This window comes from Poecilia formosa, unplaced genomic scaffold, assembly GCF_000485575.1.
Source record: "Poecilia formosa unplaced genomic scaffold, Poecilia_formosa-5.1.2 Scaffold265, whole genome shotgun sequence".
NCBI lineage: Eukaryota > Metazoa > Chordata > Actinopteri > Cyprinodontiformes > Poeciliidae > Poecilia > Poecilia formosa.
The window spans coordinates 219,937-239,753 of NW_006800204.1; the positions used below are offsets into that span (position 1 = coordinate 219,937).

At 44.0% G+C, this 19,817-nt stretch overlaps 1 protein-coding gene across 1 annotated transcript in view; it reads right to left on the bottom strand.

Moving 5' to 3' along the window:
* Positions 1-15,934, bottom strand: part of exoc3l2b (exocyst complex component 3-like 2b) — a 34,157-nt gene extending 18,223 nt beyond the window's left edge. Inside the window, exons 1-3 of the mRNA XM_007570656.2 lie at positions 15,791-15,934; positions 2,867-3,370; positions 2,082-2,320 (exon numbers count right to left, since the gene is read on the bottom strand). Coding sequence (XP_007570718.1) covers positions 2,082-2,320; positions 2,867-3,333 — 706 coding nt within the window. The 5' untranslated portion in view covers positions 3,334-3,370; positions 15,791-15,934. The remainder of the gene's footprint in view (positions 1-2,081; positions 2,321-2,866; positions 3,371-15,790) is intronic.
* Between the last annotated feature and the right edge of the window lie 3,883 nt (positions 15,935-19,817).

Here is a 19,817-nt window from a genome sequence, read left to right on the forward strand (position 1 = left end):
CCCTGTGGACTCGTGAATCACCCTCGTCTAAGTCTGTTTCCCTGTGGACTCTGAATCATTAAATTCATCATTTTCACCTTCATCCTGGCTGCCTGCGTCTCATCTCACCTCACCAAACCCTGAACCATGACACAACCACAAAAAACAGGTAGATGGGGCGTGATCCCTGAGGAGCTCCTCAGGTCTCTAAGTCCACAGAAAACACACTTGGAGGGGGGGGGGACGGTAGGGGGCGCTGTTTGTAAAGTTACACTGACAAAAATTAACAGGGTTAGCCTGTTATATGAGAAAAAAATGAGGTTCAGGTTTCAAAGGCATATTTTCACCATGTCATTCATTCATTCATTCATTTATAAATATCATAGTTTCAAACTAAACATTTAGCTAATATATTCACATCAGGATATAGACAATATAGATTAGCTAATATGAATATATAAGCTAAATATTTATAATATTTGTAATTATTAGCATATAGCCAATATGGATTAGCTAATATGGAACTGTTAGGCAAATATTTAGGTTAGAGCTAAGTATTTAGCTGCCAACTAAATATTTAGTTTCAAACTCATATCCATATTATTTAGCTATGAATATGTTAGCTAAATATTGAGCTAACTGCTACCTACTAATTAGCTTGTTATTAAGCATTATAAATATTTATCATAATACTAGTTAAGTATTTCGCTTGAAGTTAAATTCTTAGCCTCAAACTAAATGTGTAACTATAGAAGCTGGATTCTGCTACATGAATGACTGACAGTGAAAAAGTTAATTAAGTTGTAATAAAGTTTTTTGAAGTGAACATAAACTGCTCTCTCTCTGCGTTTGTCCTTCAGAATCAAATACAATCAAGTCCAAAAATATTCATAACCCCAGCAGGTTCAGGTTGTTTTTCCCCAAACTGACCTGGTGTTTCTAATGACTGGAGGTCATCTGAAGGTCCTGGAGTTCTGCCTCTAATCTGCTCTGTGGAGGGCGGGAATCATTAGGGTGATGGAAAGGAGGCCTTCCAGCCTCAAAGCTCATTACCAAAGATAACGGAAAGCTGCAGGGGTATTAATAGTTCTGGGCTTATCTGCAGCTTTAATCAGTTCCCAGAGTTACAGATAAAAAGCAGCAGCCGGGCTCGGCTCGGCTGGGCAGGTGGAGCCGCTCTGCGCTTATCAGCACCGGCTCTTTGAGGTAAAGTAAACGTTGGCAGATGGTGATCATGGAGCTTTAAACACTCAAACATTGATTAAACCCACTTTGTTTCACTACGGCACTTTCCACCGCAAACTTTCCCCTTTTCCGACCTTTCAGAGTCAGACAAATGACGGAGAAAATATCCGATTAATCATTTATGGAAACAAACCTGCTCTGGTTGAGGGTGTAAACAAGGGTGTGGAGGAACCAAACCCTCATTACGAAATAGCAGAGTCAACAGGCTGGGAATAAACAAAAGGAAGTCTCCACATATTTACGATATCACACACTTCCCAGTCAGATTCCAGGCTGTCACTGGATCACCTTCAGCGGCACTCGGCTGATTGTTGGCGTCGCGTCTAAGAAACGCTGATAAGATCGGTAGGGTGATGTGAAAACAAACTGGACGATAAAACGGCTTCCAGGGGAGGAAAACACCTGGAGAGTGCCGGGTTCGGGTCTGAACTAGAGCGCCGCAGCGGACCAGAGGAACGCCACTGGATTGTTTCTCCGTACAAAGCCAGAACAAGGAGCTGAGCCTCAATCATGCCGCTGGACTTCCCTTCCTCACACTGAGCCACAGAAGACCAATCACTTCCCCTGAGCCCAAAATACTCTGAGTGTTTGGTAACAGAGTCACTTGGCGCTCCAGTTCAGACTCACTCAACAATTTCCCAAAGAAACTACGACTCGATTCAGAAGCAACAGTCTAATCCTGGGACCATTCATGGTTTACATCAGTGGTGTTCGAAGCTTTAACCCTCGAGACCAAAAACTTACCCTAACTTCAACATGTGTTTCAGGAGAAAGGTCATTGGGACTAAATGGACCAAAGCCAATTGGCCTCTAGGGGGCGTTTGGTTGCCTCCAGCCATTCCTTGTGGCTCTCCTACCTGACAGAGGCTCTCTGGGTTTGACCTCCTCCACCACTTCCTCCTGCACCGGCTGGTCCTCAGGGCCCTGGGACATTCGGTCAGTAATGGACTCCCTCTTCAGCTTCCCCAGGCCCACCATCTTCATGAAGGTTAGGCGCCGGCTGACAGAGTCGCAGTCGCTCTCCGAGCAGTTCAGCTCGCCGTTGGTGAAGGATTCCTTGCGGGAGCTCAGGGTGTCACGGTATTTTCCTGCAAATCTGGAAGAGATGGCAGCAAGTCGGGATCTGATCTTTATTTATCACGATTTCAGTTTGTTTGGAACCTCAACTCAACCACCCAACTCAGACTACAGCATCTCTGGCTGTTGTGAGGTGAAGAAAGTCTTCCAGTTGGACATTAAAACATAAAATACTTTATACAAACTACTTTAACCTCTAAGGCCTGCATCCCTGAGGTCTTTAGAGAGATTTCAAATCAGAAGTGAAACATCTTAAAGAAACAAGAAGAGTCCGACTGTCAGCCATTCAACCACTAGCGGTCGTAGGTTGAGCATCTCTGGTGATGTACCATTCGTCTGTTATCCTTCTTGTTTGTTCCTTTTTATTATGAAAAGGCAAAATATATCAAATCTACTGCCAAGTTTTATCAAAGTAGCTTTAGTAAACAAAACCAAAGAAAAATCAATGCTTCTATGAATAGATGAAACATAAATGTTTCTGTCACTAGAGGATCTGAGTCATATGTCCCTCGTTTCTGTCGTTTCTTATCCGGTGAAATCTATAGAAGGGTAAGCAGTCTCTTACCTGAGCAGACTGCCCTCTGAGCTCCTCCTGCCTCTCTTCTTCTTCTGTGAAGGCGACGGCGTTCCCTGCAGCGACCCTTGTGGGGACGGTGTGTCGCCATCTTTGCTCTTTCCCGACATCCTCAGGTTCTTCCCGAGCTTTCCGAGACTCTTCAGCGGCGACTTAAACTTGAACGAACCCTTCACTGACCCTCCACTGCCATTTCCCTTCTTGCCTTCGTTGGCCTCGTTCTCGTCCTCCTCATCCTCAAATGGGTTGCGGTCCCTCGGCACGTCGCCGTCCAACAGCGAGCTTCCAGGCGACCAGTGGCTTTCATGGCCGCCATTGCCATGAATATTGTCATCATCGTGTTCGAAGGGGTTGTGGTGGGGAGTGATGTTGAGACTCATCCTGCGGAAGAACAAGGCGTTGTCTAGAACTGGACCACCGCCTTTCAGGCGCACAGGGAGGTTCTTGAGGATAGGCATGATGGAGCTGGGGGTGGGGGGACTGGGATGGGAACACCTGAGGACGGAAAAAGAGACATCGATTGATCAATCAACCAGTCAGCCCTGGAGTCTCTAAACTCCCGATCTAAACCTAAATGAAATTAGATATGATCAACAATGTCGTGTTTTAAAACCAGATCAGGTAAAAATGTTCCAGCTACATGTGCACCAAGAAATCGGCTCTGATTTCCTTCATTTTGGGAGATCATTGATTGACTGACACTTCCCTGAGAAACCGAGCAAATCCACCAACCTTATATATCTTAGCAAAGATCTGAAATTCAGCCTCCTCCAGTGGCTCACATTGGCCACCCTATTGGTACCAACTTGGCAAAGACAAATCGGAAGGTCAAACTTTTTAAAGTTCACCATTGGTTCATCCCTAGTTCCAAGGTCTTCAGCTTTATCACAATTTTTCATCATGATGCGTTCACTGGACCAGCTCCAGTCCATCTGGACACAAATCAACAAGTGGAGACATTCAAGGACTTTTCCAGACTAGAGTTAGACCGCATGTTTACTTCCTAATGTCTAGTAGGGTTCATCAACCTTAACCTCTGACCTTTACCAGAGTCCAGACTGGAAACAAGACTTCTTGTGGTTGTTTTGTTAGCTTATCCATAGCTTTAAAAACGGGTAACTACTTTCTGGAAAGCCACAGATCTCTGAACAATAAACTGGTCCAATCTCTGTGCAGGAATGATCTACACTTTATTTTGTTTCCAGAATAACTTCCTGTCCTCTGGACATGGTGCCCTGAGGGATGATGAGATCTGATTCTGGTAGGTTTATCCTTTCTGAGAGCTGTTCAGACAACAAGGAGGACCAGACTGACGGCGTTGGGACAACATGTCTCCTCCTGCAATGTCTTCATTGGGTCATTGATTCATCATCATCATCACTTCAAATCCTCATTTGTTGTGTCGTAAACAGGTTTTAGTCTGACGGAAAGACCAAGAAGATCAGCAGAAACAGAAATCTCTACAAACGTCAACTTGCTAATTTTAATGGAAACATCTTAACAAATCAGACACTATGAGACACACCCTGACTGACGCTGTTCGTTTTATTGAGAAACTGAGTCCAGCAGGTAAATGTTTGATCAGAAGCTAAACGTTAACGCCTGGCTTCAGGACCGCAGAGACACTTCCACCCTTCTGACTTTACTTTGCTTTTCCTGCAGACCTTCAGTCAAAAGGAGCATTTTGAAAATCTGCTCTGAGATTCTTACTCTGCCTTCCTGATTGGCTGAAACATCAAGTCTCCAGTTTTACGTTCTGCTACCAACAACTTCAATGAGGTCCAGCTCAAACCCCTAAATATGGAGGACAGGTAATCACCATAAAGCATGGTGGAACGCCACGCAGATCGTTGAATCAGTCATAAACCGTCATGATCTCACAGTCCAAACGCCGACAGGACAAAGAGCCATAAAGTCTGCAAACATTAACAGACGTTGGGCGGCTGCAGAGACCATCTTAGTGGCACCGCAGTGGTTCCTAGGAAACACATTAATGATTAAATCGGCCCTCAGGTGATGTGCGTTGCTAGTTTAAGCCCTTTCTGTCAACTTGAACATCCATCATGACCGATAAGGCTTTTACACCGACACTCAGAGATGAGGTGGATGGAGAAACTTTCAGCCTGATCTAAGCTCAAGCATCTTGTGCCAATCAGTCAGAGTCACTGAGCCAACAGCCAGAGCCAGGCTATCGGGACCAGCATAATGGGTCTGAATGGATCACAGCAGCTGATTGCATGCCGATACAAAGTGTTTTCTAGATACTGAATCTCTGTAAAACTGTCATGAACCTTCTGGTGTGAAGGAAAATGTCTGAGAAGTGAGGATTGTTCACCAACTGGTTAAGTATCGCAGAACAGCAACAGTATTGCGTTATTCACTTTAAACCAAAACAGTTTAAGGAACACCAGTCTGAACCATCCGAACGCCAAGCTTTAGTGTGAAAACTGAAAACTCTTTATGCAAGAGGCGAGAGACCTACTGATCTGTAGTTCCTGGTTTAGCGCTACATTATTTATTTACATGTTAATGCACAGAAAACATGTTGATGACTTCCATGGATGAGTTTTTATTTTAGCCTGCAAACTGCAGCAGGCGACGTTAATAATTACGTGTCTGAACTTCAACCTTCATTCAGCCGGACAAAAAAAAGTTTTGGCCATTTTCAAACTCTCATCTTGCAAATTTAAGACCAATACAGGTTTTCAATCTACTGTAAACAAAACTGCTTCAAAATAAGAGCACGAGCATCTAACTGTTTGAAGAACTGATACTGAGCTTTATTCATCTGAAGGTTTGCAAAACAACCAAATTCTAGAGTTCAGAATTTATCTGGAAAAATTACTTTAGGGAAAGCTAAGTGTGCTAACTGATGAAGCGCTACACTAAAAATTAGCTCTGCTGCTAGCAGTTGTTAGCATAAATGTGCCAACCACTGGGTATTTGTTTCACAATTAAGGAAATACTTAACTTTTAAACACATAACCATCAAATGACTGAGTAGGAGGATTCTGAAATGACTGTTTCAAAGAACCACAAACATCAGATGCTGAAACTTTTCTCATTGGAAAAACTTTTTTCTCGCAATTTTACGACTTTTTTCTGCAAGTATTGGGTCATTAATCTGCTTCATTAATGATGGAGACCAGCGGCTGCAACTGGATCGGTCAGCTAGCATGCAGGTTTGGATGCTAGCTGGTAGCGCTGCAGTCGGGTTGGCCCCAGATGAATGAGAGCGGGAGCAGCAGCGGTAAACACCCCTGGAGGTGGACTGGGAGCGGATGTTGTTCATGTTGCTGGTTTCCAGTCTCACCAGCTCAGGACGCGCGGCTGCAGCCAGAAATAGAAACCACTTCTAAGGCAGCAAACAGACTTGTAAAGGAAAGTCACACACACACACACACACACAGAGACGCTGCTACAGAGTGAAGTGGGAAGTGATTCAGTGGCGGCCGCTTCCATAAATACCCAGCAGCCCCGGCGGCGCTCGCACAGCCTGTTTTCTTCCAGAGGGTCGCAGGGCATCGCGGAAGCTGCTGGACACAAACAATGGGGCGGAAAGGACAGCGATAGTGTGACGGACGGAGGCGAGGACTCCGGGGTCCCATGCTGCTCGCCGCAGGGCGGGGGCCGGGGCCCGGCTGGCACAATGCTCAGGGGCCCCTGGGCACGGCAGGGTCAAAGGGCACCGGTTCCCCCCAACATCAGACAGCAGCTCAGGGCCGTAGCTTCATCACTTCAGGCTGTTTGTTTCTCTCTGAATAATTTCACATTTTTCTGTCGCCTGTTTGATGGTTTCTGCTGATTTTTTGGCTCCTAAACTTGCAAATATTTAACATTTATAACCCGAGCGTCACATTCACTTTATTCAATTTAATAAAGTCATTGGTTCAGTGACATCAGTTCACTTTCTACTGACCCGCTAATAGAGAAGCTCATGTTTGGATTAGCATTTTCTGCTAACTTCAGAAACATTTAGCTCACTTGGCTTCACATGAATGAATTTTTCCAGAAAAATCCTAAAGAGTTAATTTACTTTCAGTTGAATAAATTTGAAGATCTGTGTTGAGCTTTTAAGAATCCATCAAGAAGTTTGAGATTTATTAGACCCAAAAACTTTCTTTCAAAAAGGAAAAATATACAGGAACAAAATAAAACAACATTTAGGATCGCTACACAACATGTCCAAACTCAACTGGTGCTGCAGGACTGCAGGTTATCAAGGGCAGATATCACTTGAATTGAAGCTAATGCTTTAGCATTAGTTTTAGCTAAATACCTCGTTGATTTAGCACGTTAGCATTAGCTTCCGATAAATCCCTTGTTTACAGGGGTGTCAAACTCCAGTCCTCTGCTGTCCTGCAGGTTTCAGATGTGCCACAGGGACAAAACTCTGGAATGAAACGGCTTCATTTCCTCCTCCTGCTGTAGATCAGATCTCCAAAGCCTGTTCAGGTGCTGCAGCAGAGGCTCATCTAAAAGCTGCAGGGCAGCGGCCCCCCAGGACTGGATTTACACTTATGGTGTAGCGCTTTAGCATGGGCCTGCAGAGTTTTAGCACTAGCAGAGCTAATGTTTATGATTAGTGCTTCAGGGTTAGCAGGGCTAACATTTTAGTTAGCGGTGCCCATGACTGAGAATAAAAAATAAAAACCCTGAAGAACCTGAACCAGAAGCTTCCAGACGCTAACGGTTTGATTTCACTCGTTCTATCAGCTTCTGATGTTCAGCTGATGAATCTTTGGATTATTAATCTGATGAACTTTGGAAATGATATCAGATAATCCCAGCATGACAACATTACTGTTAAATGTTGCAGCAACAAAATCTCTTCTCTGTTTTTACGGTTCATTTAAAAGTGTCTGAGCTTCAGGATCAGCAGCTGCCAGGATCTCCTGCAGTCAAACTCTTATCCTGACAAAGTCATGAAGATTTATTTATATTATGCAACTCCATGAAATTCACAGAAAAATAAAACTCTGCGCTGATTCTTGGTCTCATCCTGCCAGCAGCAGCTCAGGTTCCTGCGAACAGAACGTCGTGTTCAACAGGACGAGGTCACGACGTCTCGACCTTTTATGGTCACCAGACACAAACAGGAATCAGGAAGGCAAGCAGATACCCAACCAGGCTCAGCCCTGACCTGCAGCCGCTTCATGACAAACTACTGCAGAGATAATCAGACGGCAGCAGGAAAACTGGAATAAAAATCATTTCATAAGCTGATCGACTACTTCCTGCTTCAGGCTCCCAGCTGCTGATTGGTCAGAACCGCATCACTTTCCAGCAAACAGCGGAAAAACAGATGACAGTAGTCAGATTTATTCCTGGATTCGACAGATAGCTTGCTAAAAAAGACTTGAACACAGCAGAACTGCCCGGTTCATCTGTGGACATCCTGGAGATTTAAAGTTTATTCATCTGAGGCCTGGCAGAAAAACCTCCAGGGAAAACAAGGCGTCCGACTCACAGGATGAATGAGGATATTCAATCCTGCATCCAACAGTCAAATCAGGCACCATTTTTCTACTGACAGAAACCTGATAGAGCAGCTGCAGTAAAGTTTACCGCTGCCAGACGGATCAACGTTTCGGTTTGTTGTCTGCCTGGACAGACGCCTCGGCCCGCCACAGCTCAAACTCTCCTTGGTTTGATGAACTCAAAGCCAGAGAAGCTGAACTGAACCAACCGGTCTGCAACGTTTTTCCTGAAGTGATGGGAGACGAACTGGAACATTTTGGGTTTGTTGTTTCACAATCAGCCGTTGTTTCTCTCTGGTTTGACTCAAACCATCCTGTTTCTGTGGGAATCTGCTGATGGACGGTCAGTTTGATGTGGACGTTTCCCACGGCGCTGCAGGCCGGGTCAGTCAGCTGGTTCTGGAACACGAGCCCAGTCAGAACCTTTCACTCATCCAGCGGGTCAGAACCGGAACTCTCCTCCGCAGCTTCATCCCAGCAGCTGCTTCTCTGCAGAAACGCTGCTGAGTCAGAGCTTTGCTTTAATCAGACACAGATGCAGCCCAGTCGCTTACCGGACCGCAGGTTCTGAAAGCTCAGAACCGCCCTCATCCTTCATCCGCCTGCAGCCAGACTTACACAACCCAAACCAACGGAGCGTCTCTGGTTCATATCCGGCTGGAAGGAAACGCGGATGGAGCCGCCTGAATGCAGAAGCTCCTCAAAAACATGGCCGCTGGCACGGTCCGGTTTGCACCCGGTCCGGTTTGCAGCTAAAAAGGTGGAGACTGAAACCCAGCGGGCAGGCAGCAGGAGTTAAAATATTTAAATAAATAAAGTTGTAAACATAAAAATGTCAGCAGCTGATGGAGAATCTGAAGAACTTTAGAAAAACCCGATCAGCCGAATCCAAACTGTCCTTAAACATCAATTAACCAAATGGCTAAAGTGCAGCTAGGCGTCGCTAGCTAAAAAGTTAGCAATGCTAACTGCTAATGCTAAAGCGTTAAACACAACACCAACACTTAGCCGCAATATTCAGCACTCAGCTGGTTAGGACTGACTATTGCTAACTAGCTGAGTGCTGAAGCGCTACAACAACATGGCGCTAAAGCACTAACTTCAGTTCAAAACTCATCTGCTCCTGAGAGACTGCAGGAGCAACAATTCACTTATTCCATAATGACCTCAGATTAAATCTTGTGAATTTTTGTTCCTGTATTTTTGCTGTTTGAAATAATGGAGAAAAGAGACAAACAGGAATGCTATAAACAGCCTTCAAGCACTTCAAAATAAGAGCATGAACTTCAACGCAGACATCGAACTTTATTCAAGTCAAAGTTTATAAAAGGTTAATCAATGCTTTAAAATTTATCTGGAAAAATTAATTTATGGGAAGATGAGTGCGCTGAACTTTTACAGAGTTAGCAAAAATGCTAAGTGAAATTTAGTTGAGCTAATAGCGAGTTAGCCCAACTGGTTCCAGACGTTTGGATCATGACTGCTGTCCAGTAAACAATCCACAGAACTTCTCCCAGTTCCTTCTTAAACATAAATGAAGAGGCTGAATGAGGAAGATTTCTCTGGTTTATCAGCCAGACCAGAACCAGAACCAGAACCAGAAGTTCTTCAGTGGCTCAACTCACAGCAAACAGTTCATGGCTGTTTGTTCTTATGAGAAATCAGAATAAAGACGATAAGAAACCCTTCCGCTCCAATCCAGGAACAGAACCACCGTCCAGAACCAGCAACTCCAGAACCACCGTCCAGAACCAGCAACTCCAGAACCACCGTCCAGAACCAGCAACTCCAGAACCACCGTCCAGAACCAGCAGTGGCTCCAGAGTTCGGATCAGCGGACGACGCCCAAATGAATCAGCCCAGTCTGACAGAGCAGCACCAAGACTTTGGAGCCAATAAAGGTTTTTATTGATCCTCCATCAGCTCCACTGGTTCCTGATCAGCAGCAGGACCAGATATTTACATACACTGTAAAAAATGACCATCTGACGTTAAATCAGAATAAACCTTCATGTCTGTTAGGATCAACAAAAGGAATGAGCTAAACCAACACGGATTTTAGCAGAAGCTAATGCTAATTTCAACCATTACTCCTCATTTGTTGTATACTTGCCATTTGTTAAATAAAATTACTTGGAATAAAAGAGAGAATGCGAGGAGAGGAAACAGACTTCAAAATAAGAGCATGAATACAAACATCCTAACAGTCAGTAACAGAAAACATCAACACAGATTCTGAACTTTATCCATTTGAAAGTTTGAGAAGAATGAATTAGCGGAGGCTAAGTGCGCTAAATGTTTTCAAACGGTAAATGAAGAATTAGTTCTGCTCAGCAGAAAGCTTCTGGTTAAAACCTGGCCCATTAAAAATGGCTCCAAAGTGACCAAAACAAAGTCTGATCCAGTCTTAGAGAAAACCAGTGGGCGGAGCCAGAAGGTTTCTGAGCACCCGACCCGAACCGGTAGAACCCGACCCAGTTCTACCGGTTCCGTCTGGAGGAACGGGTCAGAGCTACTGACCGATTCAATGAAAACGATGCATGAAGTTTCATCTGATGGAGACAAAGGAGTTTTCATAGAGTATGTAAATATCTGGTTCCTCCTGTAAAAACAGTTTCAACCTGAACCATAAAAACCCAGAGCGTTTCAGATGTTGCATCACCGCAGAAAAACTGGAAAAACGTCTCGATGTCTTGAACCAACAAAGCCTCCATTTTACTGCAGTTTTTTATCTTCACTGTTTCCTAAGAAGATCCAACAGCAGCTGAAGGCGCAGTGTGAGCAGGACAGGCTGCCCTGCTGCTGCAGGTCAGATGGAGTCAGTCATGTTGTTGGTGTAACCATCAGACCATCCGATCTGCAGCTTTTAATCAGATGTTGACTCTAAACACATCCAGGTGTCATCAGATCTCCTACTTGTTTTGTTCACCCTTATCTTAAGGCTCTAAATCTTGATTAAACTTTGTGCTTTGGTGTTTGAGTGAAGCGAATGATGAAGTCAAACCTGGAAACACATAAAACTACAAAAGGAATGAAGACATTTTGTTCCTCTAAGTCACTTTAACCCTGATAACATCCAGCTAATCTCTACAAGCCCTTGACAAGAAGGTTCCACCATGATGGTCTCCATCTTTAAACCAAAACAATCCAACCAGTGGCAGGCACTGCTAGCTGACATGTTAGCATCGCTAGCCCTAAAGCGCTCATAAACATTAATTCTGCTAACGTTAAACCAACGTGTTATGTAGCTAAAGCTAATGCTAAAGCACCAATTTTAACCATTACACCTCATTTATTCATTTGTTCTATACTTTCCAATTGCGAAATAAAATTTATTGTAAAGAGAGAAAATGAGGAGAGGAAATGGAACTGGTGTGTAAACAGACTTCAAAATAAGAGCATGAATCTAAACATACAACTACCTACCAAAACTTCAACTCAGATGTTGAACGTTATTCAACTGAACATTTACAAAACAGCAAATTAAATTAGCGATTTAAGAATTAATTTAGGGGAAGATTTGTTAGCAAAAGGGCTAAGCAAAAAATTTGTGAGGTTATTAGCACATTAGCCTCTGCTTAAACTGGTTCCAGATTTGTTGTTCACTTGTCAAATGAATCTCTGGTAGAATATCCTGAAATATCAACTAAGGAGAAGCAAAGAGCTCCCAGATGAAACACCTCCTGCCCTCTAGCTAAATAAAAACCAGCAGGATAGTAGCCAGCAGCTAGCATCACTGCCTCAGTTAGCGTCACAGCTCCAGTTAGTGTCACAGCTCCAGTTAGTCAGTGCCTCAGTTAGCATCACAGCTAGCATTGAGCATCACATCTTCAGTTAGAGTCATAGCTCCAGTTAGCGTCACAGCTCCAGTTAGCGTCCCAGCTCCAGTTAGTGTCAGTGCCTCAGTTAGCATCACATCTAGCATTGAGCATTGCATCTTCAGTTAGTCACAGCTCCAGTTAGTGTCACAGCTCTAGTTAGCGTCCCAGCTCCAGTTAGCGTCCCAGTTCCAGTTAGCATCACAGCTCTAGTTAGAGTAACAGCTTCAGCTAGCGTAACAGCTCCAGTTAGCATCACAGCTCCAGTTAGCGTCCCAGCTCCAGTTAGCGTCCCAGCTCCAGTTAGCGTCCCAGCTCCAGTTAGCGTCACAGCTCCAGTTAGCGTCCCAGCTCCAGTTAGCGTCACAGCCAGCATGACATTCAGTTCTCTGTTTTCACAACAGCGCTGCTGCTGCTGCTGATCCTCCCAGCAGGTTTCCATAACCTCAGGCTGCTGTGGGTCGACCAGAACCGATCCTCCTGCTCAGGTTCTACTGACACCACCAGTAACATGCGCTGAAACCACGTTTACATACACCAAATGAAAACACGCATCCACAACTCAAAGAAACTCAAAAAAATCTCTAAAAATGTTCTGGCATGAAGCCCATAGAAATAATTTTGGAGATTCTGTCCTGAAAGACGTTTGGATGCTAAAATGTGGATCTGTGTTTTTATTGGGGGTATGTAAACTTCTGGCTTCAGCTGTGTATTCTGGTGGATTTCTGCGACCTGCAGCAGATGGACTAAAACATTTCAAACATTCCATCGGGAATCCATCTGGTTTCAGGGCCAATACTCCTGGTTCCGGTCGGTAATATCTGCTGGGATCAGCTTTTGGACCCGACCCAGGCTGACCCATTCAGGCGGTCTCTGTTGGTTCTGCTTTTAGAAACGGTTCAGATCCGGGGAGGTTTCCGACCTTCAGGTCCAAAACATAATCAATGAAGAAGCATTAGGGTCGTAAAGACAGGGTAACCGAAACGGATCCCTGAGGAACTCCAGGCCCGTTTGGGTTATTCAGCCTGACTGGAGACAAAATATGGAAATTCACTTGGTCATGTTTTCACCATGTTACTCATTCATTCATAAATGTCACAGTTCCAATCTAAGCATTTAATTAATTGGCAAGTGTGTTTACTAAAATATTTAGTTTTTCTCTGACAGGCTGCAGAACCAGACCAGAACCTGATCGGTCGGATCTGCAGCTTTGGTTCCGCCTGATGATGTTCTGAACTCAGGCGGTCCAGAACCGCCGGGGTCACGGAGGGGTCACGGTGATGACTGACGGTGTGTCTGCATTCCTGCTTTATGACGGCTGATCGCCTGTAAAAACGCCTCTGGACGTCCATCTTGGCGCGTTTCCATGGCGACTGCTGTATGTGTTGGCAGGCGGGAGGCGACTGCGGCTCCAGGAAACGTTTTTCCTGGAGTTTCTGGTCCGTTCAGCGGGACGGCTGGTTGGATCGGCCTGTTCAGACGTGAACCGGAGCCGACAGACTTCTGGGAACATTTCAGTTCATCTCAGTTCAAACTGGTTTTTTCTCCAGGAGATGCTGAGGCTTCAAAGCAGCTCTTTGTCCACAAGCAAGATGCAGGAAGCCGTAACCATGACAACGCATCTCATCTTTCACTGCCAGCCACCAGGAAGTTCAGGCCGGTCGCTCCGGTGACCAATCAGAGGCTGGCGCTGCCGTGATGTCACAACGGGGGTCAGTTTGTGTTTCTGTCACCGACAGGAAGCTGAAGTGACAGAACCAGCGGGGAGAGGGGGGGGTGTTCTGGTCCATTCATCTTCCTCTCATGACTCCATCCTGCAGAGCTTCAGTGAGGAAGAGGAGGAGGAAGAGGAGGAGGTTGAGAGTGACAGATGAATGAACAGGCTTTAATCAGCCGCCATTATTCTGTTTGTTTGCAGGAAAACGCGTCCGGACTCATCCAGACTCGACCGGGTCGGCGGTCAGAACCGGCCCGCTTCGCCCTGGAACCGGTCCAGAATCTGCTCGGTGTTTCAGGCGCGTCTGCAGGCCAGACCTGCTGGCTGCTGCTCACATATTTCCCTCAAATCCAAACCAGATCCTGGACTTTGCTCATCAGTCCCACAACATCCAGCCGCTGGACTCAAACAGCCTCAGATTTCCTGCAGTCAGTGAAGGCACCACGGCTTTGGACTTGCTGCATTTCCTGCCTCCTTTTTCTAAAGTTTTCTCTCTTTTTAAGTTTGCACATTTGAGAAATGGAATCCCTTCTAACATCTGGACATGTTTCAGCCTGATGGGATTTACCTGATCAATAAAAACTCTTCCAGGTTGCAGGTGTTCAGCAATCAGATCAGATATCAGCCTTTACAAAAGGTTCCCTCTTTGTATAAACCCAACTGAGCAGATTTAAAATAAGAGAAAAATGACTAAATTACTCAAATTAAACATAAAAGTACAGATTTATGGATGCAGAAACCTTTAAGTGAGTCGAGGGCCAGAAGCACAGCCCTGAGGGACTCCTCAAGCTACCATGTGGCGCCTCAAACAATAAAAAATGTCAATAACTCTGTTTCTATCGCAGTGAAACAGTTAGTTTGTTTCAGTTAAAGAAAAGAAAAATATAAAATTATGCAAATAAAATGAATGAAACCTTTAGAAATCAGTCAATGTGCCACTAAGATGGTTTCACAGGATCTGCCAAACTGTTTCTTTGTTCGTCATTTTTTTCATTTTCAGTCGCTTGATTGAATTGTAATATGCACAGACAGACAGTAGGAGGCGCAAGAGCACCTGTCCTTTTCCCTCTGGACAAAAACAGCCACCTGAAGAAATATTTTTTCCAGTGTTTGTGGCTCAAGAGAAAATCTGGCTCCTGATCTGAAATAAGAAAATCTGCATGATATTTAAGATGCTCTGGCTCCATTTTTATTCATCTGCCCACAAAATGTCTGTGCAGCAAAATTCCCCCTTTAACATGAGCATATTTATGAATCAATCAACTTTTTTCACTAAATCTTTTATTTGAGTCACATGCAGGCTGCTTCCTGTCGTCCCAGACTGAACCACTAGATGGCAGTGTGAGGCGCTAGCAGCACCTTTAAATATCTTGCCGCAAGTTAAAACTTAGTTATAGATTATATGAGTAAATAAATTCATAAAAGTTGTTTAACAGACAGATCTGCCCGGTGGATCAGCTGCAGTAAAATCTGAATTTCCTTCGGGATTAAATTAAATTATGCCGGTAAATAAATGTCAGGCTCTGACTCAATCTGTTGGGGTTAATCAGTGACTCGTCCTGCGACCTCAAGCTAATTTCAATGTGAAATCAAAGTCATTCAGAGACCAAAAGAGAAGAAAAGTTGAAAGTTTAGAGAAGAGGAGAAAGAAACTCAATGATCTGCTCCAAACCAGCAGAGATCCAGAACACCAGCCCGTCAGGACCAGCAGAATTTATTATTTTACAGCCTCAAATCATCTGGAAAATTCTGGAAATTTGTTGGTTTTGTTCATATTAAGCAACTTAAATTTTCCTGAGAAAATTTGCAGAACTCATCTACTTCAATAAAAGTTCTTCCTTTATTTCTGTGCGTGGAAAAACTTCTGATTTCTGCAGATTTCGGCCGTTTCTCCACTTACTGGTGGCAGACATGATGGCGGCTCGGTCCGGCGTCACGACCCGGGCTGGGAGCGCCCAGAGCGGGGAGAGGAAGTCAGCAGAGAGACCCGCAGCTCCGACCGGTCCGAATCCCGCAGCTGGCTGCGCTGAATGCGCCTCCGATCTGCGCAACGATGGGAGTCCCCGAGCGGCCCCGAGGGGCGTTCAGGGACACTCGGACGACAGATTCATTTATGATTTATTGTTAAACTCTGCTGGAACCGAGAGACCGAGAAGTGCTGAAAGTTAAACCTGCCATCTATAAAAATACTTAAAAACCAGATTTATAACTTTTTACAGATAATATTAGATTTTTTTTTCTTTAATAATGACTTTCTTGACTTAAAAACTTGGTGTCATAGTAACAGATATACGGGATTGACAGGAAATGATTTATTTGTGTGTTTACTGCAGTCATCCATCAGGTAACCCAAAAGCAACCAGAACCAGAATGTTTACAAGCTTTTAGCTGCAGCAGTTAGCAGCTGACTCTCAGATTTCCTACGGTCCCTGAAGGGCTCACGCTGATATTTCTGATATTGAAAACAAATCCAGAGATAAAAATTCAGTGTTTTTATGAGAAATTAATGTTTGTTTTGAACGTTTTCAACCCAAACTCTGGAAATGTTCCGGTTCTGGACTGAAAACTGTAAAATGAGAGGAAAGTTTGGATCAGAATGTTTCTGATGGGCTTTTAATAATAATAATCATAATATTATGATTTGTGTTTGTCACTCTGAGGTTCCACCTGATGGTCCTGGGCGGTTCTAGACGGGGGCCAGCAGGGGGCCGGCCCCCGCAGAACCGACCATTAGTAAGTCCTTATGGCGATATGCGTTTCCACGGAAACCAGAGCTAATTAGTCCCTTATTGAACCAATTTCATTTTTTACCTTCACAGTTTTACTTTAATGTTGGCCATAGAATATATACATATAAGTATTATTTAAACAATGTATTATCAAAGCCAGTTTTCCTTCATAGTGTTTCTGAATGTAATCTGAATATTTATGCAATATTTCCACCAAATGATCCTCACTGAACAGTGAGTTTCTCCCAACAGTCACTTCTCTCCTGATGCGCTAGTCTGCAGCTCAACAGCCAATCACGTGTGGTTGCTAGGCAAATTTAATAAATATCTGGCCAATCAGAGTCGTTGAATTAAATATAAATAAAATCATTTGTTCTTTATAATCAGTTATTAATGTTGCTCTCGTTAGCATGATGCTAACTCACTTCTGGTTAGCATGATGCTAATTCACTTCTGGTTAGCATGATGCTAATTCACTTCTGGTTAGTTTGATGCTAATGTTGCTCTCGTTAGCATGATGCTAATTCTCGTCCGGTTAACATGATGCTAATGCTGCTCTTGATAAATGTTGCTGAGATTTCTTTATTTAAATAGTTAATAATGATTTGATGATTAAATTCTGCATATTTTGCAGGTTGCTGAACAGACTGTTAGCATGTAGCTAATTTAACCCTTTGTGTGATTCTGCTGTGTGAATACCGTTGGATTATCATGGATTATTTTCATTTGAACATTCAGACTCGTCCAGGGAAGCGTAGCCGCACCACCAGCCGCCTCTGACTGAAGGCTTTTAGCTGCGGCTGATCAGCTCATTTATTAAACCTTGACATATTTCCCTGTTCTTCGGTGCCTCATTACAAACCTCTGACTCCTCCTGGTAGATTTGGTGTGGAAGAATCAGGAATGTTTCTGTGCTGATGGAATCGCTGCGTCAGTTTGTGTCACAGAGAAAAGCAGAGCTACATTCCTGTTAGCAGAGCGCTGCTCACACCCAGATCAGCACTTTACATTGACTTTCATCCATTTTGGTAAATTTACTAATGCCGAACCAGTCACCCAACATGACCTATGACCTGTTAGCATAGCTATTGTTTACTATTGTATCTCAATGCTTAGCTGAGTCTGCTTTTAGCAGACAGAGCTGCATCAGGTTCCGGTTCTGTTCCGGTTCTGTTCACTTCTTAAAGGTTGTTTTTAATTACACCTGAGAATGTGTCTGATTACCCAACAACCGATGAAACGTTTTAGGTTTCAGATAAATGACCTCCTGGAAAACGTCTGCAGGGTTATTTTCATCCCTGAGACCCGATTGGGTCGTCCAGAACCGCCAGGCTCTGTTTCAACCCGGTTCTGGACATCAACAATGTTCCTGCTGACAGCAGAGGGGCTGAAATCCGTCATGGTGGGGAATTAAATGTGTCCCACAGAGACGCAGCTCCCAGAACCCAGACCAGAACCCGGATCAGAACCGGGACCAGAACCGGGATCAGAACCGAGATCAGAACCGGGATCAGAACCGAGATCAGAACCGGGATCAGAATCGGGACCAGAACCAGGACCAGGACACAGACTGGTGGACCGCTGGGGTCAGGAAGGGCGCTGCCTGCTGCCATCCTCCACGCTGCCACCAGGCGGCGCTACACTGGGAGAGTAAAGTTTGAGATGCAACAGGCAGGGGCGGATCTACTGGGGTGGCAACACGGGTGGCAGTTGCCACGACAATGAATTCAATAAATTGTTATGGCAAATAGGACATTAAGCGCATGAAACTCTTTTTTCCGATAACGTTGAATGCAACACAATGTGCAGCGCCAGCAGCATTTATAAATATTACTGGACTGGACATTAGTGATTTATCTTAAGTCACACATGCGCCATTGCTGTCCATTGAGTCAGGAAACCACTACAACCACGCAAAGAATCAGAACAACGGACGCAAAGTTTAGCAGTTAATTCAACCACAGATAACGGTAACAAGGGCTTCACATTTCACAGGTGAGGAAAAAGTTTTAATTTAAAGAAAACATTGAACAAGTGAGCAGTGGGTCAGTTATGCTAGCCTAACTGTGGTTAGCCCGCTTTGATAGCCTTAGCATGTGCTGCGCAGTTCGGTGTGTTTTGGTTCCGTTAGCATTAAACAGGTCAACCCGCCACCACGTCATCAGTAGAGCAGCTGTTTAAATCAGCTAATCAACCCCCGCTGTGTTCAGGCGAAAACTTATTAATAATGACAATATAGACATTAAGCCTGACAGCATAATGTAACGGACTGGATGTTCAGTTTTGGTGTTTTTGCTACTTTTTGTGTGGGAAATGTTAGTTTGGTGTTGATTCCCCTGATCGGATTGAACGTATCTCTGCTTTATCTGCTCGTTGAGCTGCTGTCTGTCGGTTGCCATGGCAACGTAATGCCGACATACAGAGCGAGAAAAGGCGGGATAGAAGTTGTTGGAGCTATTTTTTTCTTTATTTCTTTATGCATTTGAATTTTGTTACTCTAAAATGTCTATTTTTTGTATTATTTACAGAGTTTATTTGTAGGTTGATAATTATTGATTTCATTTATTTTTTTTGTTTGTTTTATTACTTTTCTTACGTATTTTCTAAATTTAGACAGGAAGTAACCTGGGTCAGTCCATTTCCTATAAGCTAGGGGCCTCCAGGACCAGCAGGCATTTGGGTTTGGGGCTGATGGTTTTTACCAGAGCAGGTAGCATGAGAACAAATGAAAGTTTGAACTCTGTAATTGGAGAAAGAGGAAAATAAATCAAGAACAATCAATAAGTTACATTGAACCTTCTTTTGCCCGTGTCCAGAAACTTGACCCCAGTGGTTTGGTGGAACTTTTATTGGATGTTTGGTTTGGCAAACAGTCAGAAGTGGTTCTGTCTAGTTTGGGTCTTCACCTGTTTATCAGCTTTATTGTAGATTTATTGTGGCGCCCTGCAGCTGCTGCAGTTCCTAAATACAAGCGACAAAAACTGAGCTAATCCCCTCTGTTTGTATAACGTGGAGATATTTATATCAGTCGTCAAACTACGGCTGTTACAGCATATTTAAAATAAAACGATTGACCAATATAAATAGAAATTCACCCCTTCTTGCATCTTGACAGAACTAACAGAAACCAAACTGTTTATAGATTTGTATCCCGGAGAATTTATGTATCAAACATCAGTTTTATCATCTTTATTTTAA